The following is a 14,001-nucleotide window of genomic DNA, read 5'->3' as shown; positions in this document are numbered from 1 at the left end:
CATGGGCTGCAGGGGCACAGCTGCCTCACCATGGCCTGCACCGCGGGCTGCAGGAGACGTCTCTGCCCCGGCGTCTGGAGCACCTTCTCCCCCTTCTTCCCGGACCTTGGTGGCCGAGGGTTCTTTCTCTCACACATGCTCACTCCTCCCTCTGACTCTTGTTGCCCAGCAGGCTGTGGTATCTTTGTGTTACCAGAGATTTGTTTTTAAGACCACAGTCGCATCAGCAAGAAGTTGGATATTATTTAAGCTTCACTAAATTGGTTTGTTCAATTTCACATTAAAAAAGCACCAGAATGGGCGAGTCTTTAAACAATGTGATATTCTATATTTTACTTGGATTCAGTAGAGAGAAAGGAAGTGTTCAGCCTGGACGGGTCATGTAGCAGCATCATGCTGGTGTGCCAAGCTGGAAGAGCAGTTGGCAACTGTTAAAATGTAACATTCCATCCTGGCTAACAACTGCTCTCCGTTCAGTTCAACAGTTCAGCCACATGGAGCAGGTACCACATGCTTCCTTCCAATATTTTTTGTTTTAGCTACACTATCCACTGAGTTTTATGTCATCTGAAGGTTTGGCATTTGGAAGAAAACTGCTTTCAGGATAAGATGATATGCCTGCCTGCTAATAGCTTTAATTCAAAGAAGTATTTACGCTCCACCTGGTAAAAATCCAGGGATGGTTTTAGGGCTCTTGGTTATTCCTCCATTTTTAAGGGTCAGGAAGTTAGGTCTTAATGCCTGGGAGATGGGCTTTGTGTCTTGGGGAGGGCCCAATTGTACTGACTACAATCCAAAAGTTTTTGGAGATGCTGCTCTTAGACATAGCTGTTAATGTCTGGAACTGGGAGAAACCTGCTTCCAAATATTCCAATATTTTCAAGCAGGGCCTTGTTTTCATTTAAAAATTACTCAGAAACTCATTCTGAAATAATCCCCAGCCTGGCATTTACTGTTTTCAGGTGGGATGCCATTCACATCCAGGATATAAGCCTGAGTTTACATATTCAGGGTAAATCTCATGAGCCGTTACCTCTTTGGCATTACTAGTATATCATATATTTGAGAAAGATACCTCAGGTTATAAAGATAAGTGAATTGCATCATCAGAGATGGTGCTAAAAACTGTGAACTCTGATAAGACAGAGACGTGGAACAACAATTTTATGTATGACTAACAGACGTGACTCGTGTTGTGAAAGTACTATCTCTGCAATATTGTGCAGACTTTTTAGCTGGTGCCACATTGATCCATAGAGGGAAAGCAGCAGTATGAGTATGAGTAAAGAAGCAATAATTAAACAAAATAAATGTAGACAGTCTATTATTCCCATTAAGAGGGACAGCAGCAGTATGAGTATGAGTAAAGAAGCAATAATTAAACAAATCCATGTAGACAGTCTATTATTCCCATTGGATTTTTGTTTGCCATCTTTAAAAACAGCTGAAGCTGAAAGATGGTGCAAGCAGTGTAATAGTAGTGCCAACATCAAGTCCCAAATTTTTTTAGTTTTTGTTGGGAATCTTTCTGGGTTTTGTTTCTTACCACGTTTTCCTTTAGATTCATGTCCTTTAATAGTAAGGCAGTACAAGCACAAGATTTGCACTTGTACAGCACATTTCACTGGAGATTGATCTGATTTTTCCATTGTACAGAAAAGTAAACTCAGCCACATGTCAGTTAAATGACTTAAGAGATTTTTTTCCTTCTCACCAGCCATGAAAAGTCTGCAGTAAACTAAGTAGACTTTTTTACCCCTGTTCTAATCTAGAAAGAATTTTACATCTCCAAACACCATTGACTTAGCTCAGTAACTTTAGAGCTAGACCCAGAACTTTTGATAAAAGTAATAAAAGACAATTTGAAATGTTGTCATCTATAAGAATGTGGTCCCATAAAGTCTTGACCATATGTTTATAGCAGTGTGAACTGTCATAATTTCAATCTTATGTTCACACAGCATGTATTAATCCTTTTATTCTATTTTGATTGTTATATTTACAACTCTGAAAACTGTTTTCTCCTGCAGCAGAACTACAGCAAGTTTTCCTGTTTCTGGGAGACAGAGCCCGTAGGCTGCAGGAGGATAAGCTGTGACTTCTTTCACAGAAAACCCCGTAATATAAATGGACTTTATTTGCCACCTAGTAACAGTGAGTAAAAATATTTTCTAAACAATTTGTTTATTAGAGTAATGAAAAAAACAAAATGTCCTTCCAGTGCTTATGTAATATATAGTAAGGTCAAGAAATGCACCTTGGAGAATCAATCAGGTATGATCTGCTAGCCCAGCAAGTTTAAGGGAAAGAAAGGAATTTGAATAAGATTATGAATTATGAATTATTTTAGCTGTCATATTATGAATCTTCATACCTATTAGTGATATAAAAGATGAAGTCACATTTAGGTTGCTGAGATCCATGGAATAGAAATGTTGCTTAACTTGAATTTCTGGTAGATTAAATCTGTCTAGTAGTTCAAATGGTTGGTATGCAGGTAATAATTTAAGAGAAATCAAAAGCAGTGTGTGTGGTGGGAGGAGGAGGTTGGTAGGGACACCAATATCTGTTGATAGAGCACAACATGTATGGACAAGATGCCTCTTGTAGAGATAACTTCAGAATACAGAACTGTTTGTCCAGATATATTTCCAGTTTGTTGTTTTGAATAAAAATTTGGGGCTTGAACATAGGTTACATATTACTGAAGTACAGTAATAGTGTGTAAGGCAGCACTCTTATGTGTGAAAAACTCTATTACAAGTCAAGTTTTTTCCTCATCCATTTCTAAGAGGAGCTCTTGACTACCAGAAATCCTGGTAGACAGCTGGAACCTGGAACAGGATAAGAGTCCAGGGCAAACAAAGACAGCTGTCAGAAGTGGGAGTGAGGAGACCAAGTCACCATGTTCCTGAAATTGCCCCAGGAAAATGTAGCCTGTCATATCTGGGTATGTGGAGCCTAACTAAGCATGCAGGATCAAGGCAAGACCTGGAGTGCTGTTTTTCCAAGTGCCCATACTGCCTTCAGCACAGCTGCCACTTACACAGCACACTTTTGGCTGTGGTGCAAGTCTGAGACTGTACCTAAAAGGCACTGTGGGCAAGGATGTCCTGTGCAAGAGCAATGTCCAACAATCACAGCTGGAAAACAGACCAAACCCTTTTACATTTTACTGAAATATGTACAAGTTCAAAGCCTGTGTATGCCACAATAGCATTGCAGATACTAAGCCTGCAATTTTTTTTTCTTAAAAAAAAATCTTGTTAAACTAATTTAAGTTTCATTTGACTTATTCTACATGGAGGTAAAAATAGCCTGTTCTGAACACTGAAAAATGCTCCATCAAATTAGTGATGTATCTTATACATCTCTTACATGAGGTACAGCAAATCTAATTTGCAGTCATGTGAGAATATGTTTAACATTATATACAATGCTGCTCATAGGCAAGCAAGTGATGCACAAGAATAAAAACAACTGGAATAATAGAAACATGCCTACACTTTCTTTTAGACTGGAAAATATATCAAACTTCAATATTTTTAATATAATGCAGAGAATACTGTGGTTGAAAACCAGTCAGCTTGAACAATAGACTGTCCCCATAGACTTACCACCTTTCATAATTTTTATTTTTAGTCCATTGCATTTCCTGGCTCTTGGAATACGTTATCCCATATTTCAGCCATTTTGTTGAAAATATTATGTATGGAGATAAATTCCTTAGGAATCTTATATATTAATTCCTTAGGAAAATTATATATATTCTGGGTTTTTTTCTGATTAGGTGTAAATTATTTTTGTGTACTTCTCATTCTTTCACAAAATCTATATTTTATACCTAGTAATGAGAGTTGAAATTTAGTTTGATATAAAAAAAGTCTTCAAATTTAAAATGAACAATCCTATGCTTAGCATTGCTAAATTCTTCAAAATGGATGCTGTAGGGGTTGATACAGCATGCTTGCAACTTTTTAAAATAGTGCAATGAGAAAAATATTCCTCTTTTCTAAAGTCTGTATTCAGCAGTACCCATGTCTGTTCAGAGGAGCTGGCACCTGTGTTTTTCATACTTTCTGGAGTTGGAAGGTGCTCTCTTGCCAGCCTCTCCGCAAGATAATGTCTAATCTTGATAATGTTTTCAGAAGTATGCCTGCTGCTGTCAGTCTGGTTGTGAAACTTTAGTTTCCTTCTAACAAAAAAAAATTAATGTTCTTGTCTGCAGATGTCCCACTGAAACAGGATGTCCAAGGAGGCATTCTGCATCAAGCCCATCGTCAGGACTCGCTCAGAAATCAAGACAATGTTTTGGTACCAATTCATCCTCCACTGATTATAAACCTCAGTGATGAAGAGGATGATGAAGAGGATGATGATGAGGAAGACAACTGTAAACAGTTTTATTCTTTTATAAACAAGTTGTATGGGTTTTGTCAGTTCTTGCAATGTACCTCACAACTGACTTATTATAATAACCATGAAATTTTTAGAAAAGAGTTGTTGAAAAGTTTTTTGAGATAGTTTTCATCTAATCTTTAAAATGTTGGAACTGGTAGTCACCAGATGTTAGCAAGGCAGTATTTTCTAAAGCCTGCAATCCAATTCAAATGACCATCAAAAACTCTTCAAAAATTTGGGATGAAATTACAAGTTTAGGAGGTACTTTGTTTCTGAGAAATAAATTTTTGAACAAGGGCTGTATGCATTTGTCAGTGAAGGTGAAGTCACAAGATTTTTACAAAAGATAATTGTGTGACTTTAAGTAATTTTTCAGCTGATTTATGAAGTCACAAGTTTTTTACAAAAGATAATTGTGTGACTTTAACTTAAGCAATTTTTCAGCTCATTTGCCAAACTCTGTAGGCAGTCATTTTTTAGAGAAAGTTAGTCTTAAATCTAGCAAAGAGAATTGATGCAAAACTCTCCAGTAGTTGAACTGAATGTTTTTACATTTACATATATGTTAATACAGTTAAACCATTGACCATATCTCACTTAGAGATAAGAGTCTCATAGGGATGGAACAAATGCCACATTCCTGGAGAGCAAAAAGTGATAGAATGACCTACTTTCAGGCATGCATCCAGCAACTTACTGTGCTGCCCCAACCCACTTTTCACTTTCCCACTGCCCATTGGGATGGCTGGTGGACCAGCCTATTAGTGCTTCCTAACTTGGTTTCAGCCTGAGTATGCCACTTAAACAATATAAAAAGGAGGGCTTTGCTAATCTTCATAGCCTTTACTGAGAGAGATCTGGAGCACTCACTTCACCAGCTCTGCCAGCAGGCATTACAGGGCAGTAACTTTGGGCAGAGGTTTTGTGACAAGCACTCTCTGGTTACACGTTGAATCAGATTTCCTTGTGGGTATAAATGAAATATTATTTTGAAAATAAATATTGGAGATATGTTTGAATCCTGTTGAATTAACAATTTTTTTAAAAACATGTGTTTTAACTGCAATCCCATTGCACATGAAAATATCTGATATTAAGTAATAATTTTTCAGTCCAGAAGCGCAGGTTGCAGTCAAAACCTAAAATAACCAATGGCAAAAATTAAAGTCCTCATCATATTTCATTATTAAGAATTATTGAAGGTCTTTATATAGTTATCTTGTAATCTTTTACAAATATTTCCTGCAGATGTTTCTAACTGGATGTCTAAGACTGTTATAGATATTGAAGAGGAAAGAGCAATAAGGGATATATGCTATAAATCTGGTAAATATTAAATTAATCATTCTTTCTTAAAAGCAATGCTTCCAATACAGTAAACTTTAGGGCTTTTTTTTCCCCTGCCTCTTGGGGCATGTGTAGGAGAGTATTATGGAATTCAGAACCCTTACAAGCACCAATCAACAAAAACTGTGTCTTCACCATGGCAAGATGAGTTATTACCCTTGGAAACTACTGAACAAAACTTGCAGAAAGGCAAGTATTTTGATTTGGTTGGATTGTATTTATCTCTTCTAAAACTGCTGTAACAGGGAGAAACTATTACATAGTTTTGACTTCCTCCCTGCTTTTCAAGTCTAGTGAAAATAAAATATTGCAGAAATATATTTGTATTTGTCAGCAAATTACAGAAACACTTCATTCTTTTTTGCCATATATGTAGTCACACTTGTGCTGATGACCTGCATCAATTGTGGGCAGAAAAGCTAGAAATGGGCTGTTAACCCAATCTTTTCTGACATACACAACATAGGTACTTCATATAATTTTGTGATAAAGATTTATGTAGTCTAATTTTAACCATCCTAAGGTTAGGAATGTAGTTTAAATTTCTCATCACACAACATAGGTACTTCATATAATTTTGTGATAAAGATTTATGTAGTCTAAGGTGAGGAATGTAGTTTAAATTTCTCATATAGGCTCTCTGGTGAAAATGAAGAGACAGGAACTCCAATGAATCTCCTTTTTATTGAATCACCAGGCAGTGCCAAAGGCTGAGATGAGCCACTTTTCCAGAGGTGCTCCATGACCTCTGCTGGCTATCTTGGGTGTCTTGATGTCAAAATGTTGTGTTAAATCAAACTTTTCTATAACTAAATTCAGATTAAATGCCTCTGTCAACTGTCTTGTAAAAAAGAAGAACAAAAGATTTACATTTTGTTTTGAATTCTGGACTATCCAACATAATTAAGGTCAAAGGAATACAAATTTATAAACATTTTCTCCAGTTCTTATGGTTTTTCATTTACTAATCTCTCCTAATTTCTAAATTTGAACTGTTTGATATTAAAATTGTTTTGACATATTCTTTCTAACAAATACATAGATATATTTAGTCTATAGATGAGAGACTCAGTGACAGGTGTGTGAACATACTTTTTAAGAAGTGTCTTTATTTGGTGTCATCTATCATTAGATGCATTAATAGAAAAAGATTGATATGTTTCTGTAAAACAGTTTTTCAGTTGAGTTCTCTGAGGCTTCAGGCATGACATGCATTCTGAAAATGCCATAAATTCCATTATATAGGATTAATACATATAATTCATGGGTAGTGAGAAGCTCATGAATAAGCAGGTAATTTATACCTAGGTCTTTACTTTGGAGCCATAGTCTTCTTTAGTCTATGAATTATGATATTTTCTTATAGAGTATGAAAGATGAAATCAGTTACACTAGACAGGATTCAACTAATTAATAAAAGAGAAAGAAGGTTATGAAATGAGAGGTTAAAGAGATTGTACCAAACTAATCAATGGCTCATAGGGGTGGGAGGAAGAGAATGTCAGTGCCATTACCTGTGCTTACACACAGCTAAACATTCTTTTTGTTGCCTTTCCAGGTGATGGTAACACAATTCCTACCAGATTTAATAATACAAGAAAAGAAAAGGAGGGTTCAGAAAGGAGAGTATCAATAGAGAGTATTCCAAGAACTGATCATAAATCCTTTGACAATGGAGGTAATATACTGTAGCATCAGCTTCTCATTACTGAATGTCATGTGGTAAATAAAATAACAAAACATGCATGCATTAAACTTCCCCATTTTGCATTTGAGTTATTATATATTCTTTATGTTCCAGACACACTTTCTCATGCTGAACCATTAATTATAACAATGAATCATAAACATTATTTACCATTATGTATTATGCTTATTTTAGGATTGCACTGAAAAAAATCCTTTATGCAGATTATAGTTGAGTTTGGGAAAGAAAGGGTTCTGTGGATTTATGAAAAAGCAGCAATAGAGATACAAATTGGCTAAAGTCTGGTGCTAGTAACACGAGGGACATAGGTTTGATCTCTGTATAGGCCATTCATTTAAGTGCTGGACTTGATGATCCTTGAGTCCCTTCCAACTCAGAATATTCTGTGACTGTGATTCTGTGACTATCTGAAGTCGAAATGCTTTCAAAAACTGTTACTTTTGTGAGGCTATCCTTAGTTAAGATGAATAAGCTTTTTATTTTTAAGTAATCCTACGCAGAAAAATAGCAAAGCTACAATCCTGCAACTTGTAACAGGATCCATTCCCTCTGCGCTTTTGTGAGGCTATCCTTAGTTAAGATGAATAAGCTTTTTATTTTTAAGTAATCTAAAAATAGCAAAGCTACAATCCTGCAACTGGTAACAGGATCCATTCCCTCTGCATAAACTTGGTTGACCTTAATGAAGACACACTGTTTTGACCAATTGAGTTCAGTATTGAATCTTGTCGTTAAAGTTGAAGAATGCCCCATTCTCCTTGAATTTGCTTAATACTTAATGATATTCAGTCCTTTTTTTATAAATATTTATGAATTATAAAATTAGTAGTAATTATAATATTCTTTTTCTCCCCTTAGTTTATAAATGCAGAATAGTGCAATACCGTGCTAGGTCTGCTTGCTCTAGCTTGAGGCAAACTGGTGTGTGTCTTCCAGTTCCAGAACTATTGCACAGTAGAAATGAATCTTACATTCTACATCTTTTCCTGTCACCTTCATGTACAAAAGTATCTGTCTTTTTAGATATTCTTAATGTCTGTATAAACAGTTACCACTGAGCCACAATTCAGTAATTGAATCTCTGTTCATCATTATGAGTATTTAAAGCTTTTAACAGGCTATTTAACAGTTCTGCTTAACAGACTATTTTCTCTAATTTTTGCGGGCCTTATTAAATCAGTTATTTGGTTTCTACTCACTTCAGCTAAAAACATGCCATTTAAAAAGCAGACTTGTTGCATTGTTCACCTTTCTCAGGGTGCTCTCAAGTATAGATAACTATGAAATTCCTTTCCTGCAGGAGGTGGTGGTTCTGTGATACAGAGGAACACATTTGTTGATGGGAGCAGATTTGAGGCACTAACTTGGGAAAAAGAACCAATTACATCAAAGTATTCCAATGTGAAAGGTACTTCATTATTATATATTGGCAAATTTTTAGATTAGATTACTTTTGTTCCTCTGCAAGTGCGGTGAACATTATATATTTTGTGTAAAACCAATCTGAAGTGAAATTTCCATTAACCGTGTGAATTCTTTCACTGCAAGATGACAGCAGTTGTTGTATGTTATGGTTTAATTCTGCTTCTTTTGGCCAGTTTGCATCCTCTGATAGATTAAATTATGAGTCCCTGAGTTAGTAAAGACTGATGCTCACGTTAGATCATGGGGAATGCTGCGCACTTTCCACTTTGGACAAGTAAAACAAATTTGGTTGTAGGTAGTGTGTCACAGAACACAGGACTTAAAAAACCAGTAAAAATATAGTTAAGGAAAGAGCATAACACTTGTGATAGAGTGTGTTTTTCAAAAACTAGTCACATACAGCAAATTAAAATACCTACACCAAGGTACCTTAATGATAAGTTTCATCCTTTTCACAGGAGAGTTCCAGATATATTTGTTAATTTAGAAAATGCTATTATGAGTAGATTGTTATCCAGTTATTTCTTTGCAGTTTTAGAATGAAAGGGGGAAAAAAGGGACAGATTTTTGTCTTTAAACTATCCCATAAACTGAAGCATATTTATGGGAATAAACTGAAGAAGAAGTAGAGCATTTCTGCCACATTTTGGCCTGAAATGAGAGGAACCAAAAGTGCTTATTTACATTAGCAGGAAAATAGGGATAACAAAGCTCCATCTTCCCAAAGAGTAGCAGGGCCAGGAGAAGAGTACTGTGGTTACTTTACGATGTAACTTTCCCTGTCAAGTTCAGTTCGTAGTTTGAAGTGGGCTTACCTATGCAACCAGTGCTGTTGCAAATTTATCTCCATCACTTGTAGTATTTTCTTATGTTCATGCACTGCACGTGTCCAGCGTGTATCCAGATGCTACAGGCAGAAGTCATTCACGGTTCAGCCAGGCATCCTTTGAACAACATGTGTGGGTCTCCATGGGCTCAGCCATGGGAGTTCCAGAGGTCCACACCTATTCAGTATAGAGAAAGGATGATGTGATTTTTGCATTTAGAGTTAATTTTTGAGTTGCTCTTCAAGATTTCTTCTGCTAGAGGAAATACAGACATTTTTGCTTTCCTTCTGGGGAATGGCACTTTTAGAATAATTAACATGTGAAACTAACTTCCACCCAAAGGGACCTATTTATGAATTAGGAGATTATAAATAAAAATATCACAGTATTTTTGGCTATGAACATTTCTTGTGCTTTCTAAAAAGTGCATACATGTTGTTTTGATCCCTCAGAAACAAGCTACACTGAACTGGTAAAGAACCACCAATTTAAGGAAGTAAAGGAAAATAAAAGGATTTCTGAGGAGCGAAGAAATTCAGCTAATGCAGCAACTGGCAAAGGTATATTGAAAAAATCATCAGCTTATTCATTTCTATTTACTAAACTGCGAGATGTTTTAGCACTATCTAGTAAATTTCTGTTCTTAGTGTCAAATATGGATGGCCCACACTTGGATTTGTCTATCTACAAAGAACATTTTTTTAACCTTGTTTGGTCTCCAGTTGCATGCACTATGTGAAATTTTGAATAACAGGACAATCTTTATGGTTTTATTTTCACTTTTAGGAATTCACACTCTGGACCCCAAAGGAAAACCAGGTTATCAACAAAGGGGTCAAAGTAAGGAGGATGAAACTGCTTCTTCCAGTCCATATGGGAGAGACACTGGAAGATACTCTCATTTAAATTCTCCAGAACCTCGACGATCAGCTTATGTAGTCTACCGGACTGTCCCTCAAAAACCAAAATTCAATGGACCTACAGGTGAGTTCCTGTACACAGAATTCTTAAAATGCCTGTCTATATTGTACTGCTCTCTGCACAATAACGGCTCTTGGGTCTCTGCAGCTGAATAATAAGTTATTTGTGCTTAAATACAGGCATGAGTAAATTTGATCAAACATAATTTTCACAAATAGATTTCAGACATATCTAAAGACAGAAATGTAAAGATTTATAAAGCTTTACAGTTTGTCAGGCAGAATATTAATGAACAATAATTGATCCATCTTTACAGCAGGAATTCATGGATGCAATGAAGTGGTCATGTGCACAAATGTAGTGATCCCCACTTTTTACAGCGTGTCTTATGTGATTTCTTCTTTTCAGATATTTAATAAACCTTGAAAACTCCACCTTTAAGCTCTTATTCTATTCTCATTACTTATAGTAGAAGTATGTTTTGCAGTAGAATTTCAGTTATGTCTCAAGAAATGTTTCTTGTTCAACCTTATTTTTCCCAGTAGGAAATATGCTGCTTGCTTTGCAGCATATATTTCCATAATTAGGACTTCACTGGAGTTTTCATGATTATGAATTTGTATTTGTTTTCATTATTTAGGATTATATTTTGTCTTGAATAAACAAGGTTTTGGGTCATATTCACACTTCTGTTATCAATTTAAATGCAGTGTAAATCTTTGTGTTTAACACTAGTATTATTTTTTTCACGTTAATTATGTTGGACAGAGGACTGAATATATTCTTTCTGCTGCTCATAAAGGATGGTACTTTCCTTCATCTTACTCTAATGTCTTCTTGATGGTACATGCTATGTCATTAATTTGACAAGAAGCCTACAGGTGGGATTCTGAGTCTTGCATCTTTCTTTCTGGCAATCTGCTTCAGATTTATTACACCTTTCACTTTATTTTCATCTTACTAATATATATAGCCTCACCCAATCTAGTACATCATTTGGGCTTTATTTGAAATTTCAGTTTCTCTGTTCATGGTTTCTCTGCATTATTTGTTTTATCATTTGTCATTTTGTCAACAGATTTAGTGGTAAATAATTTAAATAATCAGAAATCAAAAGTCATTTCATCTTGGCAGTTTCAGTCATCTCTCTTAAGCTGGGCTCATTCTCCATTTTGAGATGCCTCCCTGTCTTAATTTCTAATAACAGGGACCTCCTTCAGACAGAGTAAAACCTACTTTAAGGTGAATAAAGTAAATTGTAACAAATTCCAACATTGGTGCTTTGCCTTGACAAATAGTTGTGTCTTTTTTCTTTTTTCTTTGAATATTTACTTTCATTAAATGTGGACAAGGTGGTATAGAGATTATAGAGAGAACATTCTCTATGTGAAGAATGCATTTTATTAAATTTCCAGGTTAAAAAATGGGAATTGGCATTTTTCTTGTAAGAGCAATCATTCACATTTTTTCTGCCTTTCTTTCCAGCAGTACCTGAGTCCTATGGTCAGAAAGGCTCCAAACAAAAGAATCAGCCTGACACCAATAGGAGATTTTGGACACAAACAGAAAACTATGGTAACATTTACACATTGTGTATAAACTGAAAATTGTAGGATTATTACAAAATTAGTAATTTTAATTAATCACATTAAGATGGAATTAAAAGAAGAATATTAATAATATTAATTTTAAATTAATTAAAAAAAAAGGTTTGTGATTAGGCAACATATTCTGAGGCACAATCAAATGTCTAGCAAAAAGCCATAATATAGCCTTGTATATATGGCTTTCACAAGCAGGGATAAAACAGAAACTGTTGATGTCTTTGGGTCCTGGGTCTTGGGTCTTCAGCCCAGGAGCATTCCCTTGGTTAAAACCAAGGATGTTTGTAGCAGAATCTCTTCCTTTGGAAGGTGACATGAGCATCATGGAAATGCTACAATGTTGCAAATGATCTTTAAAGTTCTAGAGAGAGTCTGCCTTTAACACGAGCTTGTGTTTCAGAGGCAGTATCTCACTCATCTGATACATTCATTGAAACTTCAGCCAATGCAATATTTAATTCGTATATCAGACTAAGGGACTCTTTCCTGAAATTGTGGCTGAAGTTAGGAAACAATGTGTATATTTTTCCTACAGGCAAATATACTTCAGGATCTTCTAATTCACCAGCTTGGAGGAAAAGAAATCCACAAGCAAAACCATTCTCTAAATTTAAAGTAAGCTCTCATGTAAATGATAAAAATGGTTGCAATTCAGCCTTTTTAGGAGAATTGGCATGTCTCTGCCCATCTAGAAAGTGTAAAAGTTCTTGTAAAACTTCCTCATTCAAAACCTGCAAGATTCTGATCAATTTTAAGTAGCTGAAAGAGCAGTTAATAGTTTTATTTGTTTTCAGTCATGTAACTTTCTCTGAATAATTAACCTGTGATTTTTGGGTTTTTTAACTTTTTCGTACTTATATGAAAGCAAAGTGTGTACTCTAAAGTAACGTGCTATAAAAGGCAAGTTTTGGATTCTAGCACCAAACACAGTAGAAACCATATGACTTTGATCTGTTTCTGTGCTGGATTGATCGTGAAGTTCAGCAATGGCTGAGCAATAAGCAGCTGAGGTCTGAAGCCTTGAAAGGACTCAGGCTACAAAATGTTTGCGAGATATACCCTAAAGACCATTCATACATTTTACAACTGCCTTGAAAGCTGAGATTAGAACCTCTATGTCATGTTTCGTCTTGAAATTTTACTTCTTAAAATGTTTCTGAAGTAGCATGTAGTTTTACTCTAAGAAATTATGCACAGAATTTTGTGTATATCTGTTTTGACAGCAGAGTAAAGAAGACATGGAAGTGAATAAAAAAGGAGAAAAAGAAACACCTAAAGGGAAATAAGGAAATTATCAACTTGGACGTTGACGAAAGATGACAAAACTGCAAATTCCAAAAAGAAGGTGAAGGAAGGAAGCACACTATAGTGTTTAAAAACTGGTTAAAAATTCTTAAAAGTATGCTCTGCATGGTGACATATAAAGATCTATATCCACTATGTTTAATCTACTACAAAATTTTGGCACTTGAAGTTATTTTTACAGACTACGGCTCTACATAATAGACTAATAGTTCAGAGAGAAAAAATCCCTAAAGAGAGTCTTCTCCTATTTTATTTGACAGATTTTTAAGGCATAATTCCTAATATGAATAAATACTATTAGTTATACTTAGCAGTTTCAGAGGACTTTTAATGTAAACAGCAATAGTGTAATGCATTCTAGAATGTGGTTTGCTGGTACAAAAACCAGATTCCTACATGGTTTATCTGCTTTGCCACATGTTTTGGGACTCACTCTGAATTTGATCTGGAGATTTTGCAATTT

General features: G+C 35.4%; 1 protein-coding gene across 1 annotated transcript; it reads left to right on the top strand.

The window, feature by feature from the left end:
• The first annotated feature begins 1 nt into the window (after window position 1).
• Window positions 2-13,584, top strand: CUNH12orf50 (chromosome unknown C12orf50 homolog). The gene is made up of 11 exons (XM_039703801.1): window positions 2-178; window positions 2,031-2,154; window positions 4,229-4,393; window positions 5,650-5,727; window positions 5,824-5,937; window positions 7,307-7,426; window positions 10,161-10,268; window positions 10,495-10,692; window positions 12,115-12,204; window positions 12,769-12,848; window positions 13,457-13,584. Exons 1-11 carry the CDS (start codon window positions 2-4, stop codon window positions 13,517-13,519), a joined length of 1,317 nt encoding a protein of 438 aa, XP_039559735.1. The 3' UTR covers window positions 13,520-13,584.
• Window positions 13,585-14,001: the final 417 nt, after the last annotated feature.

This window comes from Passer montanus, unplaced genomic scaffold (genome assembly GCF_014805655.1).
Source record: "Passer montanus isolate IOZ18808 unplaced genomic scaffold, ASM1480565v1 scaffold17, whole genome shotgun sequence".
Classification (NCBI taxonomy): domain Eukaryota; kingdom Metazoa; phylum Chordata; class Aves; order Passeriformes; family Passeridae; genus Passer; species Passer montanus.
This window is presented reverse-complemented; position numbering and strand designations above follow the sequence as displayed.